The sequence below is a fragment of the Mastigoproctus giganteus genome, chromosome 8, assembly GCF_048544385.1.
Source record: "Mastigoproctus giganteus isolate SK-2022 chromosome 8, ASM4854438v1, whole genome shotgun sequence".
NCBI classification, from domain to species: Eukaryota; Metazoa; Arthropoda; class Arachnida; order Uropygi; family Thelyphonidae; genus Mastigoproctus; species Mastigoproctus giganteus.
The window spans coordinates 192,655,835-192,679,472 of record NC_143582.1 but is presented as its reverse complement, the minus strand read 5'-3'; the positions used below and the strand labels follow the sequence as shown (position 1 = coordinate 192,679,472).

Here is a 23,638-nt window from a genome sequence, read left to right as displayed (position 1 = left end):
AGCAACTGAAACTGTTATATACATAAATGAACTTTGGTATTTTTCTTTCTCTCTACCAGACAAATGGCAATTCCATTGTATCTTTCTCTCTTTCTCTTTCTCTCTACCAGATATCTTTCTCTCTACCAGACAAATGGCAATTCCAACAATAAAGTCTGCTTGTCTTTGCACTTCATAAGCTTTGCTATCCCATCATAATTAGCAATTTGAAAATAATGAGTGAAATTGCTTTTATGTTTGGTAGGTTTTTAGGTTTAGTAGAATCAGTGCTGGTCTAACTCCAGCTATCAGGTTTTTACCCTTCAAAATATGAAAAGAATGCTGATTCTCTTTCAAAAATAAAATTTAAAAAGAAATTAATGCACAAGTTATAACTGTCCATTGTACTTTGTATTATTATTGACACAAATATTTAGCAACTGAGTGTCATGCAGTAGAAATAGAAATCTACTTCAAGAATTGTGACTGAAAGCTGCTTTTCTTTTAAATTTCTTTAGAGTTTTTTATAAGATAATACAGCAGCTTCCACTTTTTGTGAATAGACTTTTTCCTTAAAAGGGTCCTTGAATCCTTTTCCTCCAACATTCCAAGCCAGCTCACAAATTATTTATTAAATCATTATTTAATAAATAATTTACTCACATTATTTATTAAATCATTATGAATTTAATATAATTATTATTAAATTATTAACAATCATCACAACAGCTAATACATATTTTCATAAGCATATAAATGCAAACTGAGATATTTTAAGATAAAAGTCATAAGTTTTCATTATACACTTTGTTTAAAAGAATTTTTTTTTAAAATTTAAAGGATCTGAGAGCCAGATTTGCTCTTTTCGATTTCCCATGCTAGATTGAATTTTCACAATCAAGAGCATAATATATGTAAATCAAATCGCAAATAAAGGTCAATAAATATGCAAATTAAATCACAATAATATTGTATGCTGATATAATTATAAAGATTTATTATTTTATTTTTTAGTATTTGTAGACAATAACAACCACATGCAGAATTGGAAGTACCAATGCATTTGGAAATTTCATATCATATCATATCAGAGACCCATTAATGACTGCTGCATTTGGTGTGCTAAACTGTGTTAGCTGAACACTAGTACTAAAAAAATGGCAAGAAAACTTATAAAAATTAAAATACAAATTCCATTTACATAATTCAGATGTGACAGAATGTAAAGTCTGCTAACAACAGAAACAAAACAACAGTTGACAAAAAACTTGTAGCATATATTCCAATTATGTTATCCACCAGAAAATTATAATTCAACTAATACACTTCAAACTAAAACAATTACAACTAAAATACAAAACCAATGACAAAAATAAAATTAATATTAGACATCTATGTCTCCCTAGAAGCAGTTTTTCTGATCTGTAATGTTCATTTTGCATGCAACCTTTATGTTCTCAACAAATGATTAAGCCTACTGTAACATGAACCAGCATAGACATACACAGAATGCCTAATATAAACAGATCTGAATTTTTACAGATATTTTTCAAATTCCAACAAAATAAGGGATGCAAATCAAAGTCAAAAATATATTGAAGGAATATTAAAATTCATATTTACATATGAATTTTAATATTCATATTCTGAATATGAATATTCATATTCTCTAACAGACAATTTAAACTTTTTTGTTTTTTGGCAAGTAGTAGTGGCATGTGATGCAAGAAAGCAAGCATATGAGCTTAAGGGCTCACATCTTGTGAATATGGGCTTGGCACACCCAAGGTCCAGAGCTAGATATCATCATTCTTCTCTTTCTTGGCGATTCCCTTCTACTTCTGACTCTTGCTCTCTCTGTCTCGCTCTCGCTCAGGGAATTTATTTTGGCTGGTGCAGCATAAGTCTCAGGCTTCCTTGCACCATTTGGCTAATAATAGTAATAATAATAATGTAGCATCAGCCAAATTTACACAACCATTCCCTCTAAAAATTTCTCCATATCCTCCTTGAATTTATTTAAGCTATCAACTTCCATAAGAACAGATGGAAGTTTGTTCCAGCAATCAACTACCTGCTGGCTAAAGGCAAATACTGGCACATCTATTCTACAACTGTCTTTCCTCAATTTGAATTTATGCCCCCTTAGGTTTGTAATCTGATCAAGTGGAAAAATCCCATCAGAATTCAGCATGCTCAACTCATTACACACCTCAATCAGATCACCTCGCAGCTGCCTAGTCTCCACCACTGTAATTGCAATTTGCAGAACTTAAGCCTTTCTTGGTAACAGACCCATTCGTTCCCCTCACCAATCTTGTTGCCCTTCTTTGTACATGCTCAAGCAACTCTACATCCTTCCTAAAATGAGGTCCCCAGACCTGTACGCAGTACTCAAGGGATGACCTGACCACTGCCTTATACAAACGGATAATCACCTCATTTTCCCTACTAGCAAAATTCCTGTATATCATTGAGAAGCCCTCATGACCTGCTCTGGCAGCTTGTCTGCATTGCTCAGAAAACTTCATATCTGACTACACAATTACTCCCAGGTCTTTTTCAGTTTCTAACACCCTAAGTGTACTACCACACAGTTGGTATGTTTCTCTGGCGTTACTTCTACCTATATGCAGTACAGGGACTCCCCAGCTTATGTAATACTCGACTAATGTAAATTTGACTTTATGAGTTTTTGCTGGCTAGTGAAAACTTAAAAAAATCGTGGAAACATATTTTGCATCCAGTAGGAATAAATGGAGGTCCTGTGAAAATATTATAATGTAACGTGAAAATATCATAATTGGTAATTCATTCCAAGACCTCGGAAGTTGAAATTTTCACTATATAACTAAGCTATTTATCTCTCTAATAGGTCATTTTTATAATGGAAATTGCACTACACTTTCATCGTTACCATATGTTCTGTTATAAGAATCAATTTTGAACGCCCTTGTGATATTTTTCTAAAACACATTTCTGGAGGTCACTACCATAAAACAATAAAAACAATTTGCACTTTCTGGTTTATTGGGCTTTTCTGTTTGGGCAATCTATTATAAATGGGTAGTAAACTCGATCTTATTGCATTTGCAATAATACAGATAACTGGAATTCTGTGGGTTTTTATGTTATGGTATAATACATTGGTGAAATGAGTTCGCCTTCACTGAAATCTTCAATCATATAAAAAACATAAATAAATTTTCAGAATCTTCTCTTCACTCCTATTTATTTATTACAATGGTGAAGGGAAAGGGACCAATGAAAAGTGCAAGTGCTGGCAGTGCTAGGAAACAAAACAAAATTGATTTAGAAATAAAGATGATTAATTAAGAAGTATGAAGCAGGACAAAGTTTGTCATCTATTGCACAGAATTAGGTCTCGTGCTTTAACAGTGAATGCTATTTTAAGGGACAGTGTGTGTATAAAAGAACATGTTAAAGGATCAACACATTTAAGATCAACAGTGAACACAAAAAACTATTAATAATATGGATGGAAAATCAGATTCAGAAGCAAGTGCCCCCGGGTCCAATGGCCATTCAAGCAAAAGCAAGAAGTATTTATGAAGATATTAAGGATAAGTACAGCAAACCCCAAGTCAAGTTCGTAGCAAGCACCGGGTGGTTTAATAGGTTCATGCATCACACTGGTTTCCAAAACATTAAAGTATGCGATGAAGTCGCCAGTGCCAATTCTGCAGCTGTAGAGAAATTTTGTGATGTATTAGAAAAAAACCCATTCTAAATCTCCACAGCCTTCAACTTCCGCACTGGCATGCTTATCAGCTGGAGAGTTAATTCTGGCAATGATGCTTGAAAAGTAAAACCTGCTGATGTTATGCCTGTGTCCTCTCTTTTTGTAATCTTTCCTGTGCATGAGATAAAAAAATTGAATAAATAATTCTATTTACATGTTCATCGAACATTTCTTTTTTGCTTCAATAAAATTCTGTGTGCATAGTTGTGAGTGCTGCATAAGCATTTAGGGAAATTCCAACTTATGTAAAATTCGACTTGTGTAGAGTTCTGCGGAATGCAAACCTTACGTAAGTCAGGGAGTGGTTGTACTTTGCATTTGTCAATGTTAAACTTCAGTTGCCACTTCTCAGCCCATCTATCGAACCTTTCTAGATTCTGTTGCAATAGCACACTGCCATTACTCTCATTAACAACCCTGCCAACCTTTGTATCAACTGCATACTTGGACATTAAGCGTGATATATCTTCATCAATATCATTGATATATATACAAAACAACAGTGGGCCCAACACCGAACCCTGGGGGACTCCACTAATTAATAACATTAGTCCACAAAGAGCAGTGTCCATTGATTACCACTCTCTGTTATCTCCCACTCAACCACCCTTTTATCCATTGTAGCAACTTGCCCTCAATACCATACTGCTCCAATTTGTACAGTAGTCTTCCATGCACAATAGTATCAAAAGCTTTCCTGAAATCCAAGTATATGATATCAAAATTATTTTTTTGCATCCAGTTCCTTTGTAACCACATCATAATATCCAATCAAATATGTCAGACAAGACTTTTCCTTAACAAACCCATGCTGTGTCTGAATTATTACTGTAATCTTGTCTAGATAATCCTGCAATGCTTCTTTAACCAACAGGTCTGTAATTACTTGTGTCACCTTTTGATCCCTCTTTGTGAATTGGGGATACATTTCCACATCTCCAGTCCGTGGGAGACTTCTCCTGAGTCCAAGGATGCTCATAATTATGGCTAAGTGCTTACTTCCTTTGCCATTGCCTTTAATATAACTGGATAGATCCCATCCACCCAAGGTGCCTTTCCTCTTGAACTTCAACAATTTCTTCTCCACTTTGCTCTCAGTTATTACAAAATCATTAAGCTCCCTGTTAGCGTTTAATAAGCTTCTGTCCATTTCCCTAAAGAATTCCTCATATGTGAATGTAGATACAAAATACTCATTCAATTTGTCAGCTATCTGAGCAGGATCATCAACGTGCCATGCAATATCGCTGGATTAAAGCCAGATTTAACACACAAAGTTGCTTTATACAATTTCCGAATGTATTAGTATTCATGTTTTGAAATATGATGAAATGTGAGAACAATAACAGACTGTTGTATATGAGCGAACAGTTTATTGTATGGAGGTAAAAGATGAGACATGTCTGAACAAATTATGCTTTGTTACAGTGTGCTCTATTGTCTCAACCTTTAGCAATGAACATAATCTGGATACTTTCTGAACAGACCTAGTATACTCTGTATAGCTATTTCATATATTAGAATTTCTCTATAGCTATGCCTACAGACAAACAAAGCTAAATACTTGGAGGTGAATAAAATAAGGAATAAAAACATCTCTCTGTTATAAATTATTACATCAAAAGATATTATGTATTCTATCAATATTACTTACTCTTGAGGTGCTAATATTTTGGCTGGAGTTGGCTGATAGAGTTCAGCTCCCTCTACTTCCACTGGTCGGGGTTTTGTAATCTGCTCTCGTTCAATAGCAGCAATTCCAGATTCTGTGTCTTGAATTAGAGGCAAGTCACCCCAATGTGACTGTAGCATTTTTTAATATGAACTAAAAAATAAATTGTAAGAGGTAAAATAAATTAAAATTCATTTATTAAGCAAATCAAAAGTTAATAGTATTATTAGTGGCAAATGATGTAAGGAAGCAAGTTTATATGACATCAGCCAAAATTAAAAAAAAAAAAACAAAAAAAACCTTACCTATCCATCCTCTCTAATAATTATTTTAATGCTTTCTTAAATTTATTCAAACTATCTATTTCTGCAATACCAGATGAAAGTTGATTCCAGCAATCAATTACTCTGGCTGAAGGCAAATTTTTGCACATCTGTTCTGCAGCCATTTTTCAATTTAAGTTTATATCCTCCTTACATGTGTCTGAGAAAGAATAAGAATGTCATCAACATTCAGTTTACTCATTTAATCAGGTCTCCTCATGGGTGTCTGTTTCCAAGCACTACCTCTTGTGTCCCTAATATTGTTGCTTTTCTCTGCACCCATTCCAACAGTTCCACATCCTTTTTAAAATGAGACCCAGACCATGCAGTACTCAATGAGATAACTACCTCCTTATCCTTACTGGCAAAATTTCTCTATATCATTGAGAGGATGTCTCCTCACGGAATGTCCTATCAGCCCGTCTGCACCGCTCAGAGAACTTTATATTGGACTGTACAATTACCTCTAGGTCTCTTTCATTCTCCACTACCTTGCATGTGGTACTACCCAGTTGGCATGTTACTGAGATTATTGCTGCTCATATTTGTATTTATCAATGTTAAACTTTTAATTGCCGCTTTGCAGACCAATTTACCTAATTTTTCTAGGTCTTGTTGCACATAATATGCCTTTATTCCTGTCATTAACTACTTTACCTTTTCCTTTATATAAAAGTTACCAACCTTTATATCATCTGCAAACATAGAAAGTAAGCTTGATATGACTTCATCAATATTGTTAATAAATACTGAAATGGCTCCTACTCAATACATAGTTCAACTCTGTTGATATTAGTTCTGCTTTTATTTTATACATATGAAGTGCATTTATAAAGTCATGCCCATTAACATGTTTATTGTTTGCTGGAATGTAAACCTGCTTCAAAACAAACTGCAATTTTTGTGCCTCAATGCAAATATTCAACCATTTAACTGCTGTCAATAAATGTGTTATAAAAGGAAAAGCACATGAAATGAACAACTGAGCAATGTCAACACTGACTGTATCATGGGATACTGCATTATGATTGTGATTTTACTTAGCATCAATCACACTGTCTAGAGAGCACTATAAAAGCTGTATACTTGGTTTATGTTTTTCATATGTTCTTTGCTTATATTGAATTATTTTATCTAGTTTAGTATTTTCCACAGAAGAAAATGTAAAATTTGTTGAAGATTATTCCTGCTGAATTTTAATTCTTTAGTTTGTGAAAAAACGCATCATCCTTAGTGTGTATCTACTGATAAAATTTTGTGTAGTAATAGTAATGGAGGCATGTGATACAAGAAAGCAAGAACATGAGCTTATGTAGCATCAGCCGGAAAAAAAAAAAAATTTCATACATCCATTCCCTCTAAAACTTTGTCTAGTCCCTCCTTGAATTTATTTAAGCTATCAACTTCCAAAATTTTACCATAAAGGGTTTCATAATGGATCCACAGCCTGAGACATCAGGACTTGAAAAGGAACAGAGATGGACAACACACTGAAGCTGGGATGGATAATTTAAATCAGATTTTTATAATATATCATCGGACACTGAAATGAATCTGATTTAGATGCATCTGCTGATGTCAGAAACAGATGCATCTGATTTAGATGCATCTTGGAGTCACTGCCGCTTGGAGTGATGATTGTTCACAGACAAAATCCATTTACTAAAACACAGTGCCTACTTGTTTCAATTCCCCACAGAAACACCCAGGATACAAATAAAGGGCCCTTGTAAATATAAGTGGCAGTAAAAGTGAAAATTTGTATCTAATTGTAAAAATCATTATTGAAAACTACACCTACAAATTTTACCCGTGTATATTTTTTTACAAGTTGAGATATTAACTTTTTGGTTCTTTTAATTTATGTTGTAGTTAGTATCAGTACCAGAAATGATACAAGAAAGCAAGCTAATACAGTATTAGCCATAAAAAAAAACAAAAAAACTTCCCACATTACCTGTCCATTCCCTCCAATAATTTGTATAGTTCTTCCTTGAATTTATTCAAACTATCCATTACCAACTGGAAGTTGGAATGTTTAGTTTGTTTGATGGAAGTTTGTTCTAGCAATCAACTAATGCTGGCTGAAGGCAAACTCTTCACATCTATTCTATAACCATCCTCAGTTTGAATTTATGTCCCCTCATATGTGTATTCTGAGCAGGACAAAGAATACCATCAGCATTGAGCTTGCTCAATCCATTCAAAGATGTAAACACCTCAATCATATCATCTTGCAGGTGCCTAGTCTCTAAATGCTGCAATTTGCAGAACTGAAGCCTTTCTTGATAAGACCACCCTTTTGTTCCCCTCACCAATCTCGCTGTCCTTCTCTGCACCCATTCCAGCAGTTCTACATCCTTCCTAAAATGAGGCCTCCAGACCTGTATATAGAACTCAAAATGTGGACTAACCATGGCCATGTGCAAAGTGATAATCACCTCCATATCCCTATTAACAAAGTTCCTGTATATCATTAACAAAACCCCATGAGCTTTCCTGGCAGCTTGTCTGCACTGCTCAGAGAACTTCATATTTGACTGCATGATTATCTGCAGGTCTTTTTCATTTTCCACTATGCTGAGTGTAGTACCAAAAAAGGTGGTAAGTTAATCTGGAATTAGTGCTAATCATATATAGTACCTTGCATATGTGAATGTTAAACTTCAACTGCTGTTTCTCAACCCATTGGCAGCTTAATATTTCTATATATTTTAGCAGTAGCTTAGCTTGATTACTGTCCCACTTAACCATTCACTTATTCACAGCAGTAACTTGCACTTAATGCCACAATGCTCCAATTTATATAGCAGTCTTTTATGTGCAATTGTATCAAAAGCTTTGTATATGATATCAAAATTATTTTTTGCAGCTGGTTTCTTTGTTACTGCATCATAGTATCCAATCAAATTGGTCATACAAGGTTGTTCCATAACAAATCCATGCTGTGACTGAAGTATAACTGCATTTCTGTCTAGATGGCCATGCATTACTTCTTTCACCAGTGACTCCATTATTTTCCCTGGAACAGAAATTTAGCTAACAGAATTAATTTTTTTGTTGTTGTAATCTTATTAGCATTAGTAGAGGCATACGATGCAAGAAAGCAAGCTTATACAGCATTAGCCAAAAAAAAAAAAAAAAAAAAAATCATTCCACACATCCATTCAGTCTAAAAGTTTGTCTAGTTCTTCCGTGAATTTCTTTAAGCTATCAACTTCTACAATCACAGATGGAAGCTTGTTCCAGCAATCAGCTACCCTCTGGTTAAAAGCAAATTTCCGCACAGTTATTCTACAACTGTCTTTTCTAAATTTAAATTTAAGCCCCCGCAGGTTCATAATCTAAGCAAGAAAAAAAATCCCATCAGCATTGAGCCTGCTCAACCCATTTAAGGCCTTATACACCTCAGTCAGATCACCTAGCAGGTGCTTAGTCTCCAGATGCTGCAATTTGCAAAACTTAAGCCTTCTTGGTAAGAGAACCCTTCATTTCCCTCACCAATCTTGTTGCCCTTTTCTGTACTCGTTCTAGCAACTCTACATCCTTCCTAAAATGAAGCCTCCAGACATGTATGCAGTACTCAAGGCCGTGGCCTGACCATTGACTTATACAAAGGGATAATCACCTCCTTATCTTTCCTTTTTTCTTTTTTTGTTAGTTGTTGGCGCATCGGCTTCTGTGGCCATAATGCACCTTCCAAAGTTTTTGCATTTTACTCTGATCCAAGCCCGAGGCGGGATTCGAGCCCGCGACCTTTGGGTTGCCAGGCAGGCACTTTACCCACCTGGCTAGCTCGGTCGGCTCACCTCCTTATCCCTGCTAGCAAAATTCCTGTATATCATTGACAAGACCCCATGACCTGCTATGGCTGCACTGCTCAGAAAACTTTATATCTGACTGCACAATTACCCCCAGCTGTTTTTTATTCTCTATTACCCTGATGCAACACAATACACGCAAGTGAGATACGGAGTAAAAATTTAAGATACAGGAATGAAGAGATTCTGAACATTTACGATTTTATTTTACTGTACTGTAGTTATGGTAGTGTTCTTCATCTTTTAGAAGGAAGCAGAAATTTTTAACAATTCAAATCGAAGATTGGGATTTTAAATAGACTTTCAAAGGATGATAGCAGGTCTTCATTAGCAAAATTTTATGAGGTTGGAAAGTCAACTATAACAGAAATTATAAACAACAAGGAAAATTTTTTTTTAAAGTTCACATCAAAATTTGATTCAGATGGTGGTGCAAGAAAAAAAAAAACAAAAAAAAAACAATGAGAACAGCTAATGACCCATTCCTCGAAGATGCTGTTTGTTGTTGTAGTTGGGTTTTGGGAGCATCAGCAACTAAGACCATATTGCTCTGTATATACTATCCGTAAATTGCATGTGTTCTCTAATCGATTTTCTGCTTTGCTGGAAGAAAAACCTGAGTTTCCTGGAGTAAAACCATGCTGCCTTCAGCTGAGACCGACTAACTCAGCCACGTTGTTAATAAGGCCCATAAAAATTCCTCACATCATCAACGGGACTCGAACTCTGGTCTTTTCCATCTGGGGTGGGGAGGATGGTGATTCTACTAACTGTGCTACCCATAAGATCTAGGTACGAGCAACAAACTGAATCCTGTCCAACTCAATTACTGTTGCTGAAAAGAGTGAGAGATCTGGCAGCAAAGAAACAAAGTTCAAAAATGGTGCAGCAAAAAATAAGTAATTATTTTCACTAAAGGTTCATACATATGTGTTTTTGTGGCTGAAAGTTACATATGTTTTGTTACCTATGAATAAAAATATGTAAATACAAATTTGTTTTTATTTATAAACTTACTAAACCTTTTTTTTTTTAGTCTCCAGAACAGTATTTTTGATAAGTTCAAAAATCCAAACTACCCCCGGTCCCAATTAGTTTGAATTATCAATGCTTTTCGGTACATGATATTAAAATTATTTTTTGCATCCAGTTCTTTTGTGACACACATCATAGTATCAAATCAAACTGGTCAGACAAGGCTTCCCCTTAACAAACCCACGCTGTGTCTGAATTATTACTGCAGTCTTGTCTAGATGATCCTGCAATGCTTCCTTAACCAGTGACTCCATTATTTTCACCAGAACAGCAGTTAAACTAACAGGTCTGAAATTACTCGTGTTATTCTTTGATCCTCCTTTGTGAATTGGGGATATATTTGCACATCTCCAGTCATGGGAATCTTCCCTGAGTCCAATGATGCTCTCATAATTATGGCTAAGGATTTGCTTACTTCCTTTGCTGCCACCTTTAATATAATTGGATAGATCCCATCCACTGAAGGTGCTTTGTTAAGTTTAACTTCAACTCCACTCTGCTCTCAGTTATTACAAAATTATTTAGCTCCCTGCTAGAGTTTAATAAGCTTCTATCCTCCACTTCCCTACAGAATTGCTCAGTTGTGAATGTATATGCAAAATACTCATTTAGTTTGTCAGCTATCTGAGCAGGATCATCAACAGTCAAACCATCTATATCAAGTGGACCAACCTGGTTCATCCCCTTCCTTCTAGAGTTTATATAAGTAAAGAAGTCTTTTGCTGTTTTTATTTGCATCCTTTGCCAAAGATTTCTTGTAATCTGCCTTCGCTTGCTTAACCTCCTTTGTGACTTGATTACAGACTAGCTAATGTCTACCATAGGCTTCTGTTTTTTGCCTGATAATTTATATGTATCCCGTGCATTTTTTCTTCTCTGCCACAAGTCTCATTAGTTCATCTGACATCCATTTAGGCCTAAACCTTGAACATTATTTCTTAGTTGGTATGAAAAGCCTAATAGCTTCCAAGTTTAATTCCTTGAATGTTTCCCATTTAGAATTTGCTATTGGTAACACCATCAGTTGGTCTCAGTGTATAGACTTTAAAAAATCTCTGAGGCTACTGTAGTCACCTTTACAAAAGCAAAACCCCTTTACCCCTGATGGTAGTTAAGTCTTTATGTAAATCCCACATTCAGTACACTGTGATCACTGCTACCTAGTGGTTTCTTTATCTACAAATTCTTAATGTATGAATAATCACTGCTGATAATCAGATCAAGAGTATTACTTCCTCTGGTTGCCTCTCGAACATGCTGCTGTAGAAAACAATCATCCAATAAATCCACAAAAGTCTTGCCAGTGTGCAAGTGACCAACTGACAAATTCCAGTCGACATCTGGGAAGTTAAAATCTTCCATTACAAGACATTTTGATTTACTGGCCCACTCTATTTCTCTGTAGAACTGTTTGCTGTACTCATCAGTGTCATTAGGCCTATAACACACTCCTACACTCATTTTTGCTTTCCCAGTGCTTATTGTCACACCAAACTGACTAAACACTGCACTGTCCATTTATGTCAACTTGATGCACTTCCTTAGATTTCATGTGTTTCTTAACCAACAGCATAACCCCTTCCTGTCCTGTCTCTCCTTTCTGTACACATTGTACTCTTCAAATTCCAAATCTGCATTCCTTATATCTGTGTGACGCCATGTCTCCGATATCCCAACAATGTCTTGTGATGTCTTGACCAGTACTTCAAATTCATCAAATTTATTACTATACTTCTAGCATTGGTGTACATGCAAGTATACATGCACCTGTTCTTACTCCTAGTTACCTTAACACAGCCCATGCATTTACTTGTTCCATGATGATGCTCATTCCAATAGAAGCGGTACAAGAATCACTTTCACCTCTGCTTGTGACTACTGTTAATCTGTTAGTCTGCGTCTTTAGTCTTTTATTACAAACTACACTTACAAATGAAATTTTCATGTTTCAAAAGTACAACTTTTACCTGTGCATTTTTTTTACATGTTGAAACAGACATTAAACACGAATAACCTTTTAGACAAACTTCGGTTTGTCTAAAAAATTCAACTATGTAATAATGATGGAAATGCATTAACTAATCTCATAGTTTGAGGCTTTCTGCTATAAAATATTATTCTAAGAAGCACACCTTTTGGCATCTCTCATATTGCATAAATAACTCACAACTGGGTTGTCACATCTTAATACTTCTTGGCATCTATCCACTCACTTGATGAGAAGCCAAATAGCTTTGAAAGTGTGCTGTGGTGGTACTCAACTTAAAATAAATAACAGTACTTTGCTCTAATGGAGAAGCATTACTTATTTGAAGTATTAGGAGGGCAACTTGTGAAGGATTTCACAATATGAGATGTTACAATAATAACGCCAATGTACAAACTCAAGTTTTTAGACAACTAAAAAATTCAACTATGTAGTAATGATGCAAATGCACTATTGTCAGGGATGTTAATTTTTTTGTTGTAAATTAATGTTGTTTTTATGTCCCATCAAGTCAGTGTCAATTTCTGGTGACTCTGGAAAAGTGCTGTCCATTTCCTCTCTATCTTACATTTTATTCCACAGCTCTTACAAAGATATCCCAAATTACAAAGATATTACAAAGAGGTCTTTGAATCATTCTATTAACCATCATTTCCACTGTGAGAGATGCATATCTTCTTCTTCAGATATGGGTGTCTGCACACATCAAATACCTGAGGTATGACAGCTTTTGTCTATTTATCATGGTCTCAAGGGAACAGACAGGCTTTATTTGGTCCAGGACTGAATGACTGGTTTTTCCTCATTGTTCAGTGTATCCCAAGCAGCTTTCTATGGATCCATAACTCAAAGTCAATTTTCCTCTTTCTCCCATCAAATTTTTAACCACAGCATTACAGGAAAAACCAAAGCTGATAATAATCCAAACTTAGTTAAAAATTTTGGCTAGATGCATCACTGCTTTGCTGCCCAGAGTTGTCTTCCTTAATTTATCCAGTGCATTATCCATTGGTATATATATCCTGGAACTAAAGTGAAACAAAACTGCCTAGCACCTCCAATTGATTTTCATCAATACAAAACCCACAGCTCTTTCTAAATGGCATCACCTTTTTCTTTTTGATGTTTAACACGAGTCTAGACATTGCAGTCTCCTGTTTGACTTTCTTAAAAAGCTTTATCATTTCTTTACTTTCAGCCAATAAGATGGGATAATCTGCATATCTCAAATTGTTTATCTTGATTCCAGTTACTTCTTAATCCTATCTAGCCATTTTTATAATGCACTTGCTATATAAGCTAAAGAAGGACAGAGATAAGATGCATTCTTACCTATCCCTCACTGATACTAAACCATTCTGCTGCACCAAATTTTGTCCACTTTAGCCTCTATCTCTATGTAAAGCCTTTGCATAGGGATTAGAATTTCTTGCACACTTATTTTCCATAATACATTCCAGAGGCTGGCATGGTTCATGCAGTTGAACACCTTACTATGAAACATAAGTTTATTGTGAAAGATAAGTACACCTTTTGATAGTCCCTTTTTCACTCCTTCATCCATCTTAATCTTTTTTAAATAATGATACCACCTGCAAACTGCCTTCTGCACTTAAACTATGACTGTAAGGTCCCTGAGGCAAAATTTACATGAGTTTTTTAAATAGATGTAATTATGTATTTACATGAGTTAACAAAAATAAGTATATTTATTTTTCTTATTCTGCAGCAGCCTTGAGACTCTAGAAAAACTGCCAAGCCACACACTCTCTCTCTGAAATATACCACACCCCAATGGTGGAGAATGAACTGTTTCAGTGCAATAACATATAACCTGAACCACTGCCACAGAAATCATGGCATGCTAATATGTGAAGCATTTATGAACTATACCAAATGAAAAACAGGGACTGCTGGTACCAAGTTGGGAGGGCTCTCTTTGTCTCCATCCACAAGAGTACATCTACTGGGTTGTTCCACAACTACTGTTGTGAAGTAAGCATGGAATAACAAAATGAAAGCAAGTGAGGGTTGGGTGTCTTGGATGTACAGAAAAAGAGAAAGGCAGAATATTTAATGTTGCCAATGACAGTGGAGACCCTCAAGCAGTCAAGACCAAATTTAGTATTAAAATAGCTTCATGATTTTTGGCAGATGTTACATAAGCAATGCTTATGTAATATCTGCAAAAATTAAAAAAAAAAATAAATGTCTCCTATAGTTTTATATAGTTTATCTGTACATTCGAACGTCTTCCCTCTTTAAATCTACATAAGCTCTCTCACTCTACAAAGCTAGATAACTTGTTCCAATAGTTGGTTATAAAATCATTAAAAGGAAAATTTTCTTGCATTGTCTTTCCTTAATTTGAATCTTATGTCTCCTTGTTTGCACCATCAGAGAAAAAGAAAATATGGCCCATCATTAAGTTTGCTCAAGCCTTTTAATGACTTAAAAAGGTTGAGAAAATGTGGCCACCAAGCTTGGGATTAATAACAGATATCCAAGTCAACAGGTCTGGCTAATCCTACTAGGAGCCTAATAAGATTAGCTAGATGATGAAGGGATAATAATATCTGAAACAGTTATCTGGGTAATGGCAGGCATTACAAATAAACTGCAAAATCTCTCCTTAGGTGGCAATGCCATTTATTCAAAGTAAGTACAAGATCAAGGCAACTTGTGATAACTTACTTCACAATATAAGATGTCTCATATTGTGAAGTATAACAAGTCATGATTTTGCAGTAAATAATTTTCTTTTAACTGTAGCTAAATTAGTGTACTACTGATGTTAGATTTGTATGTATACACCAATCAAACATCAATGTATTCATGTATATTGACATTATATAAATTATACTTAAAATCATAAAAATGCTAAAATCAAAAGGAGTCAGTTAGTGATTGGTAGGGAATTTTTATTACTATTCTCAGTCTAAGTTATGAAACATAATTAAATACAACTGGGGCAGTGCCCCTGTAACCTCCCACAGGCTTCTAGAAGTACTATAAGTTCTAATACTTTTCGTGTTTGGGGCTTTCATAAAAATAAATAAATAATAATAATTAAAATGTTCCTGGATTGCATTTAAAAAATAATGTTGGCACCAAGTATTCCACAATGTCAACCCAAAGTCACCCTGAGGCTTGCTATAGGGAGTCAAACAATTCTGTTTCTGGTGCAAACATTTCCTAACCCCCCTCCATCCCAATCCTGTTCTGTGATTCAATTTGTCTTGTGACACTTTCTAGATCTCTCAAATATTAGGAAAAGTTTATGTGCCAATGTTTAGTTTTATATATACAATGAACTCCCAATATAACACTCCTGCTTATAGTGCTTTCCCACTTTTAAGCTCTTTTTCTTGTGGTCCTATGGTTAACCCATGGACTAATGAAGTTCCAAACATTATAATGTTTACAGCACTCCTGTTTAAAAAGTTTTCCTACTCATATCACTTTTTTAAGCATCCAAGAAGGAATTAACCCAAGCATAGCCCTCCTCCTCATGATTTTTGGTTCTGGGAAAGGATTATAGAAGATAAATTCTAGAAATAATAATTTATAGTACCATTTGTTTTACTTCACAAAAATTATTTCTGGTGTAGGTGTCATTAATTTCACATTTTAACTCAAAGGTCCAAAGATAGAATTGGCTGCTCGGAACAATTCAGTGTCTAGCTATTTATCATTGCATTTGCATGCTCTCCACAGCTTTATTCTTTTTTTTTTTAATTAAACACTTTTTCTGCTTTCCTTGCTGGTACAGTAATTGATGTCTTTTCCACCTATAGTGTGTGTGTGTGTGTGTGTGTATATTCAATGTGGCATCAATAAATTTCATTAATAATAACATTATATGTCAATATTACATGCATCATGTTTATAATACTCAAAAAGTATGTTTAATTTAACCTAATGAAATCTTTAAAATTTTTCAATCTTTTTAACACATCTGCAAGCAGGAAAAGGACTATTCTTCCTCTAATCATGCAGGGTCACTTAGAACCACATGGCTACATTTGAAAAATAGGCATAAATCTCCCTTTAAAAATTACACACATTGCCAGTCTATCGCCTCCGATAATTTGTCTAGTTCCTCAAATTTATTCAAATTACTTGCTTCCACAACACCAGAAGTTTGTACCAACAGTCAACTACCCACTGGCTGAAAGCTTTACCATTGTTGGTGCACTGCAAACAAAATCAAACCAAAACTGTCTGAAAGAATTTCTGCATATCCAAATCCTTCAATTTAAATTTACATCTGTTTAAATTTATTATAAGACACTATGATTTACTGACTGACTCTATTTGTCTGTATAGCTGTTTGTTCTACTCATCGCAGTCATTTGGCCTATGATACAGTCCTACTCTCATATTTGTTTTCCCAGTTCTTATGTCACACCAAACTGACTCAACATTGCAATGGCAATGGCCATCTCCATCAACTGGATAAATTGTCTTAGATTTTATGTACGTCTTAACTAAGATCATAACTCTCCCCCCATCCTGGCTGTCCTTTCTGTATATAATGTACTCCCCCATATTCAAATTCTGCATTCCTTACATTTGAGTGGCACCATGTCTCCAATCATTTTACAATGTCCATGTTTGATGACTTAATTGGTACTTAAAATATGTTTACTAAACACCTAGGATTAGTGTATGTGGAGGTATACATGCACCTGTTTTTACTCTTAGTAGCCCTGATATGTATTTGCTCGTTCCATGAGGACCACTAGCAGGCCTTGTAATCCCAGGTTGCTTTCCAGGTTGCAGCACGTCCCAACAGAAACAGTGAAAGAATCACATCTCTACCTATGGCTACTGTTAATCTGTTAGTCTGCGTCTCCTTAAGCTAGCAGTTTTCTGACTCGCCTAACACTGTCTTAATAGGGTATCAGCAAATATTCTTGCACCCTTCTATTTAAGTGTATCCCATCCCTGTAAAAAGACTTTCTGAGAAAACTTCTACCATATGAGCCTTACAGTTTCTTCAGGGTAAAACAGATTAACAAAGCTCTCTCGTACTCCCTCCTATCACGTTTGGGAAGAATTGCAGACACTTTCAATTTTAATCCTAACTCATGATTTGTAAAAGAGTTGTAAAAGAATAGCTGGGCCTTATGCTCATTAACCCTTTGCTCAGCACATTTATGATGAATGTTCAATAAAGTGACAAGTTCAAAAATAAAAATATTTATTAAAGTGACATCAACATGAATTTTGGTATTCCTTCATTACTCATTTGACTTTCTATCTGTATATCATTCTTTTGTTATAAAAGAAGTTGCCATAAAAAATAAAAGGAAAGTTTTTGTTAGGCTTTGCATATAATTATCAAGTGCTCTAAAGCAGGAATTTAAAATTAGTGGCATGTGTAACATCCAATAAAAGACTAGAGCTAATGTAACCTTTGATCTGAAACAAGCAAATGGAAATACTCAATAGCATCAGAGATTATTTACATCTCCAATTACTGAAGTGCATAGGAGTTTCAATTATTTGTTTCTTCCAAGTTTAACTCAACAACAAAGAAAGTACCATTCAAATGCAGGTGTTAAAAAACATGTTATGGAAAGCACATGTGTAAAATGCATTAGGGAGAAATTTTATTATAAAAAAAATAAACTTAAAATACTAATTTTCAATATAAAAAACATGGATTTTTCACAGTTGTGTTCATAACAGATTGAAAATAAATGTGGCCTCAAAAAGTGAACAATTTTGAATTATTTTATGTCTTTATTCCAAGCATAATAGTGGAAAAAGTCCATCAACGTGCCTGCTAATGTTAATATGTCTGGTAATGGATTAGTATTTGGAAATAACACCAAAGTTATGAATGACAATTAAGCATTCAGAGCAACATGTGTGATAACTTCTGATCTGTCAGGGAGTTACTATGTAACTCTCTTTTGGCCTCAACAGAATTATATCCTTAAGGAAGTAGTCAATAAATAGTCTGGTATTATGAGTTCAGTCATTTGTGATTAACAAAAATCTTACAAAAACACACAGGTGTATTGTGTTGTGATCACTTGTACTGTGCATCATTCAATCAGGATTTTTATAACAATTTTCTTAAATAAATACATTTTTGTAAGCGAATAAGTATGTAAATGGAAAAGGATAACTTTCCAGTCCATGTTTTTTCAGACAAAGTTACGTGTATTAATAATGGTTATGTGAATAAGTATAATAATACTACACTATTAGGAAACAAAAAAATAGCTCATAGTTGTCACAACAGACAGTTTACTATTTGATATTTATTATTAAAAGCAGGTAATAACTGATGGATATTGAGAATTGGATACTACCAGTGGAATTACTAACACAAGTCATAGATGCATCCATAACTTTTGGGGCGGTGGAGGACACAGCAGCTAATAAGATCAGTGAGAAAATATTAGAGCAATGCAATTACTGATGACCAGAGCTATTTCAAGATGGAAACAACCGTATTCTGGCAGTAACTCGTGGCAGACTTACATAACCAGCAGTTTTATTTTTATAACTATAAATTATTTTAATTACTCAATACCATACTATAATCTGCTATAAAGCAATATTATTTACTCCAAAGTGTGAATAAACACACTACCACAGCGCAAATATAATTCTACCATCATATTGTTAGAACAGCTAGCTGCAATCAGCTTGCAAACCAAGTGTGGAGACCTACATTCAATGGTATTTACATTGGCACTCAGAAGTCCAGGCATACAGTGTTACCAGAGCCACATAGTTCAATGGGTTCAGTGGTTACGAGGAAGTTTGCAATTCAGTAGCTTAGCGAATGCATTGGTACACATTTTGCATTTTGTTGTGCCCTTGCATTGACAAGACAAATGCTGAATTATGTGAGCACAGCAGCTTTAAAAATATAATCTGATTTCAGATTTAAAAATTTTACCCATAACAACAATTACAAGTAATGATTTTTAAAACCAGAAAGTGTCAAAAATCAAAACATAAGTTGCACCACCACTTTCCACCGTAACCGAGTGGTCAGGTTCGCGGGTGCATAAGTACACATGCCTCGAGTGACAGGGGTTCAAGCCTGTGACTGCTAAATACGATGCTGTTTCTTGTATTCTGTCTATCTTGTGAACTCCTCTAAATAAAATTTATTTATTTTTCTTATACTGAGCCATCCCTATCACATCCAGGCATCAGCTCTCAGGGATGGCAGGGATCTTTTTTTGTGTAGTGAAGAGGGGCAGCACTTTCTCATTTGATATGATCACATTAGTGAACATTATCATTTCTACAAATACTCATTACTAACAGGTACTAAAACATTAAAAAATAATAATAAATAACCATAATGAATATGGATGACTGCACTATGGTGTTGTGATTAGCTGTCAGCACTGAAGTCAACTATAGTACAGGAGAACCACAAAAATCTGGAACTTTCCTGACTGTACATTATTGCTACTATGTATTTGCAATTGTATAAAATCATTCATTTCACAAGATATTCAATATTAGTTCACAGTATAATATTTAATAGCACAATAATATGTATTTAGTTTTTAAGGCAATTCGATCGCTGAAATCACATCACATTATTTATACCTCAGATTAAAATTACTGGACGATCACAATACCCATACTGGAGGCAGCATTTTGAACCCATCACTTTTATATCAGGAACAGACTGGCCTAAGCAACCAGGTGGCAATTGCCACCTGGGCCAATAATATTTGCACAGTGCTACAAAACATTTGCACAGTGCTAACATTTGCACATCACTACAAAAAAAAAAAAAAAAAAAAAAATGTTGTGAGCTGCTGAGGCCAACTATAGCCAGTCTGCTCTTGTTTCTTAGACAAGTACATTACCCACTGGACCAATCCAGCAGTATGGATTAACAGTTTGGCTTGCTGGCACTATCATTCTGTGCAGATTACAAGGATCAATGCTACTGTATTATCTAATAAAAATAAGGAATTATCCAGTAGCGTAGCTACCCTTTTATAGGCCTGGAGGCAAAGAACATGTTCGGGCCCCTACTTAATTAATGAAAATTGCAAAAACAGGAGACAGCCATAGACGCCAGGCCCCTAAAGGGCCCAGGCCCGGAGGCAATTACCTTGCCTGCCTACATAGTAGCTATGCCACTGGAATTATCCCCAAATATTTGTGGTATATACATGGCCTTAAAAAAAAAAAAAAAATTGAATTTTCAAAAATCCAAAACGTACTACATCCCCAAGAATGCTGAATTTATGAGTTTAAAAAAAAAAAAAAACACCATTTTCTTTTTGATGCTGTCCAGAGAAATGACTAAAGATGTTAAAACCAAAAAAAACCTATTGACAAGCATATGGAATCATTCTAACCCTCACCTTTCTTTTTAGCTCTAATGACTTGCTCTCTCTCTCTCCACCCAGTAGAATTTCCCAAAACCAACAAAAGTAAGTTTTCTCTTAGTTTCTCTATTAAGACTCAACTGATAATTTTCTGTTTGTGTACATTCGGAACAAAACAAACAAAAAAAAAAAAAAACACCTTTAAAACACATTCCTTTGCAGTGATAATGAATTTTAGTATTTCTTCATTATAATTTTGATCTGCATCATTAATTACATTAAAATTTTAAAAATACGACTGAAAAAAACAAAAGAAGAAAATCACATCTCTCCTGATAGTCTATGCCAGCGGTTCCCAAACTATTGAGATCTACCGACCGCTTCAAAATAAAAAAAAAAGTTTGCGGTCCCCTATATATAATATATGCATATATTATATATTATATATATGGTCGATCACCATTTCGCGAACCTCCTGGAACTGGTATACGGACCCCCCAGGGGTCCGCGGACCACAGTTCGGGAAACACTGGTCTATGCAGTAATATTTATTTTTTTTCCATGGGTGACTTCATTAAAAATTATTTAAAACAAATTATGACAAACAAACAATCTCTTCTTTTAAATTATTCTCTCGCTTCCCCTCCACAAAAGGTATATCGAGTGATAATACAGCACTTGCTGCTATTTTTTGATCCAGTCTGCTATTATTGACACTTTTGTATTAATTTTTTTTTTCATAATTGTATCTCTTATAATTATATCCATTTTTCTTACCTTAGCATTATCTACTTAATGTGGGGAGGAGGGGAAGAGAAAGAGAGAATTACAGATTGAAAACAATTCGATGGCCATACTTAGGAAATGATATCAATGATTATATTCATTTGCTAAAGTGAAGTTTCGAGTGAAATATAAATATGGCAAATGATAAATAAATTGCACATAACTCTTCTTATCAGTATCGAATCCAGACCTATATATGTTTTCAAAAAAAAAAAAAAATAATAATAATAATAAATAAAATAAAATAAATAAATAGGACTTACCTCCGGAGATCACAACTACCCGGATTCAACACTTATTCTTATTTACGTTCCGAATGCTGTTTATAGACACTAATCAGTTGTGGGCATTTTACCGAGAGCTAGAAACATCACACGACAACACACGCTGAATTGGACTCCTTCAAATTTAATATTTTTAATTTCACAGTAGAGAAGTGTTCTTCACTTTAACAACTTTACATGCAATGTTCATTTATTTTTCTAAATTTCAGTTTTCACAACTCTAAGCAATAGTGGATTCCTCATTTTATTTTTCAATAAGTTCGATAATGACATCGAAAGTTATAAATTCTTAAAATGGTATTTTTGTAAAGCGAAATGCAGCACCATTTCCTCTATCATTTAATAACTAGTCATAATTTCTCAAAAATCGCTTGTATAATATAACAGCTGAAACAATAGAAAAATACAGTGGAATCACACTATTACTTTCACTCACACCACCTATCTGGAACAGTAGTACACTATGTCTAAAAAAAAATAATTTCAGGAAATTCAAAAATTCGGATACGGACACTTTTTATCTTGTTTAGTGGGCAAATCTTCTTGCATTTCTTTTTTTATTTAAGCTTTATTTGTTTGATTACTTTATTTTCTCTCAAAAGAACTTAGTATATGAAACATCGGTATATTATTAACTTTTTATACATTAAAATAATTTTCCTCCTAATGATATTTATTTAGCCAATGGGAGAAGAGAAATGCCGGTTACGTGATATACGTACCAAATACAAAAATACGTACCGGAAGCTTGTTTTACTGTTGTAAAACAAACTTCTCTTTAATCGTGGTACCGTGCTATTTTCATCTCACATAACCACGCGGTACCATTCTTGATTTCCATATGTCACGTATTTATTTAAATAAACTAAATGCAACAAGGCATAATATTTTAAGATTCTATATCTATATAATATCGGTGTAGATATACCATAGACAACTCTTAAAGAAAAATTACGATCGCAGTGCGAAAGGCACCAACCGATGAAAAGCCAACTAGCTTTGAAACGGTGCCGTCTGGGTGGTGGTGCCCACCGAGAATAAATGACAATAGTTTTCTCTATTAGTCGAGATAGCGTAAATAAATAATAATAAAAAAAAAAAAAAAACTCAGGGGGTCACTTCTGGTGAGTATGGGCTTGGCACACCCAGGATCCTGAACTGAATATCATCGTTCTTCTTTCTCTCTCTCTCTCTTAGGGTCAGAAATTTTTTTTTGGCTGGTGCAGCATAAACCTCAGGCTTCCTTGCACCATATAGCTAATAATATCTATATAGTTCTGCATTCCTGTAAGGAATGCAGAACTGAAATTTGGGGAGTACAATGTGTACAGAAAGGATATACAGGACAGGAATGGAGGAGGGGTTATGCTATTAGTTAAGAAACACATAAAATCCAAGGAAGTGAAGCCAGTCGACATCGCTGGACAGTGCAGTGTCCAGTCAGTTTGGTGTGACATAAGCATTGGGAGAACAAAATTGAGAGTAGGAGTGCGACATAGGCCTAATGATTCTGATGAGTATAATAAGAAACTGTACAGAGAAATAGAGTGGGCCAATAAATCAGAGAGTCTTATAATGGGGGATTTTAATTTCCCAGATATTGACTGGAATTTGTGGGTTGGTTACTCACACACAAGCAGGGCTTTTGTGGATTTATT

The 23,638-nt window shown here is 34.8% G+C and overlaps 1 protein-coding gene across 2 annotated transcripts in view; it reads right to left on the bottom strand.

Moving 5' to 3' along the window:
* The window catches only part of LOC150082123 (STAGA complex 65 subunit gamma-like), a 70,923-nt gene extending 48,734 nt beyond the window's left edge, over positions 1 to 22,189 (bottom strand). For both annotated transcript variants that reach the window (XM_090379993.1, XM_090379992.1), the window contains exons 1-2: positions 21,960 to 22,189; positions 5,397 to 5,567 (exon numbers count right to left, since the gene is read on the bottom strand). In XM_090379993.1, the coding sequence (XP_090236119.1) occupies positions 5,397 to 5,554 (158 nt within the window). In that variant the 5' untranslated portion in view covers positions 5,555 to 5,567; positions 21,960 to 22,189. The remainder of the gene's footprint in view (positions 1 to 5,396; positions 5,568 to 21,959) is intronic.
* Between the last annotated feature and the right edge of the window lie 1,449 nt (positions 22,190 to 23,638).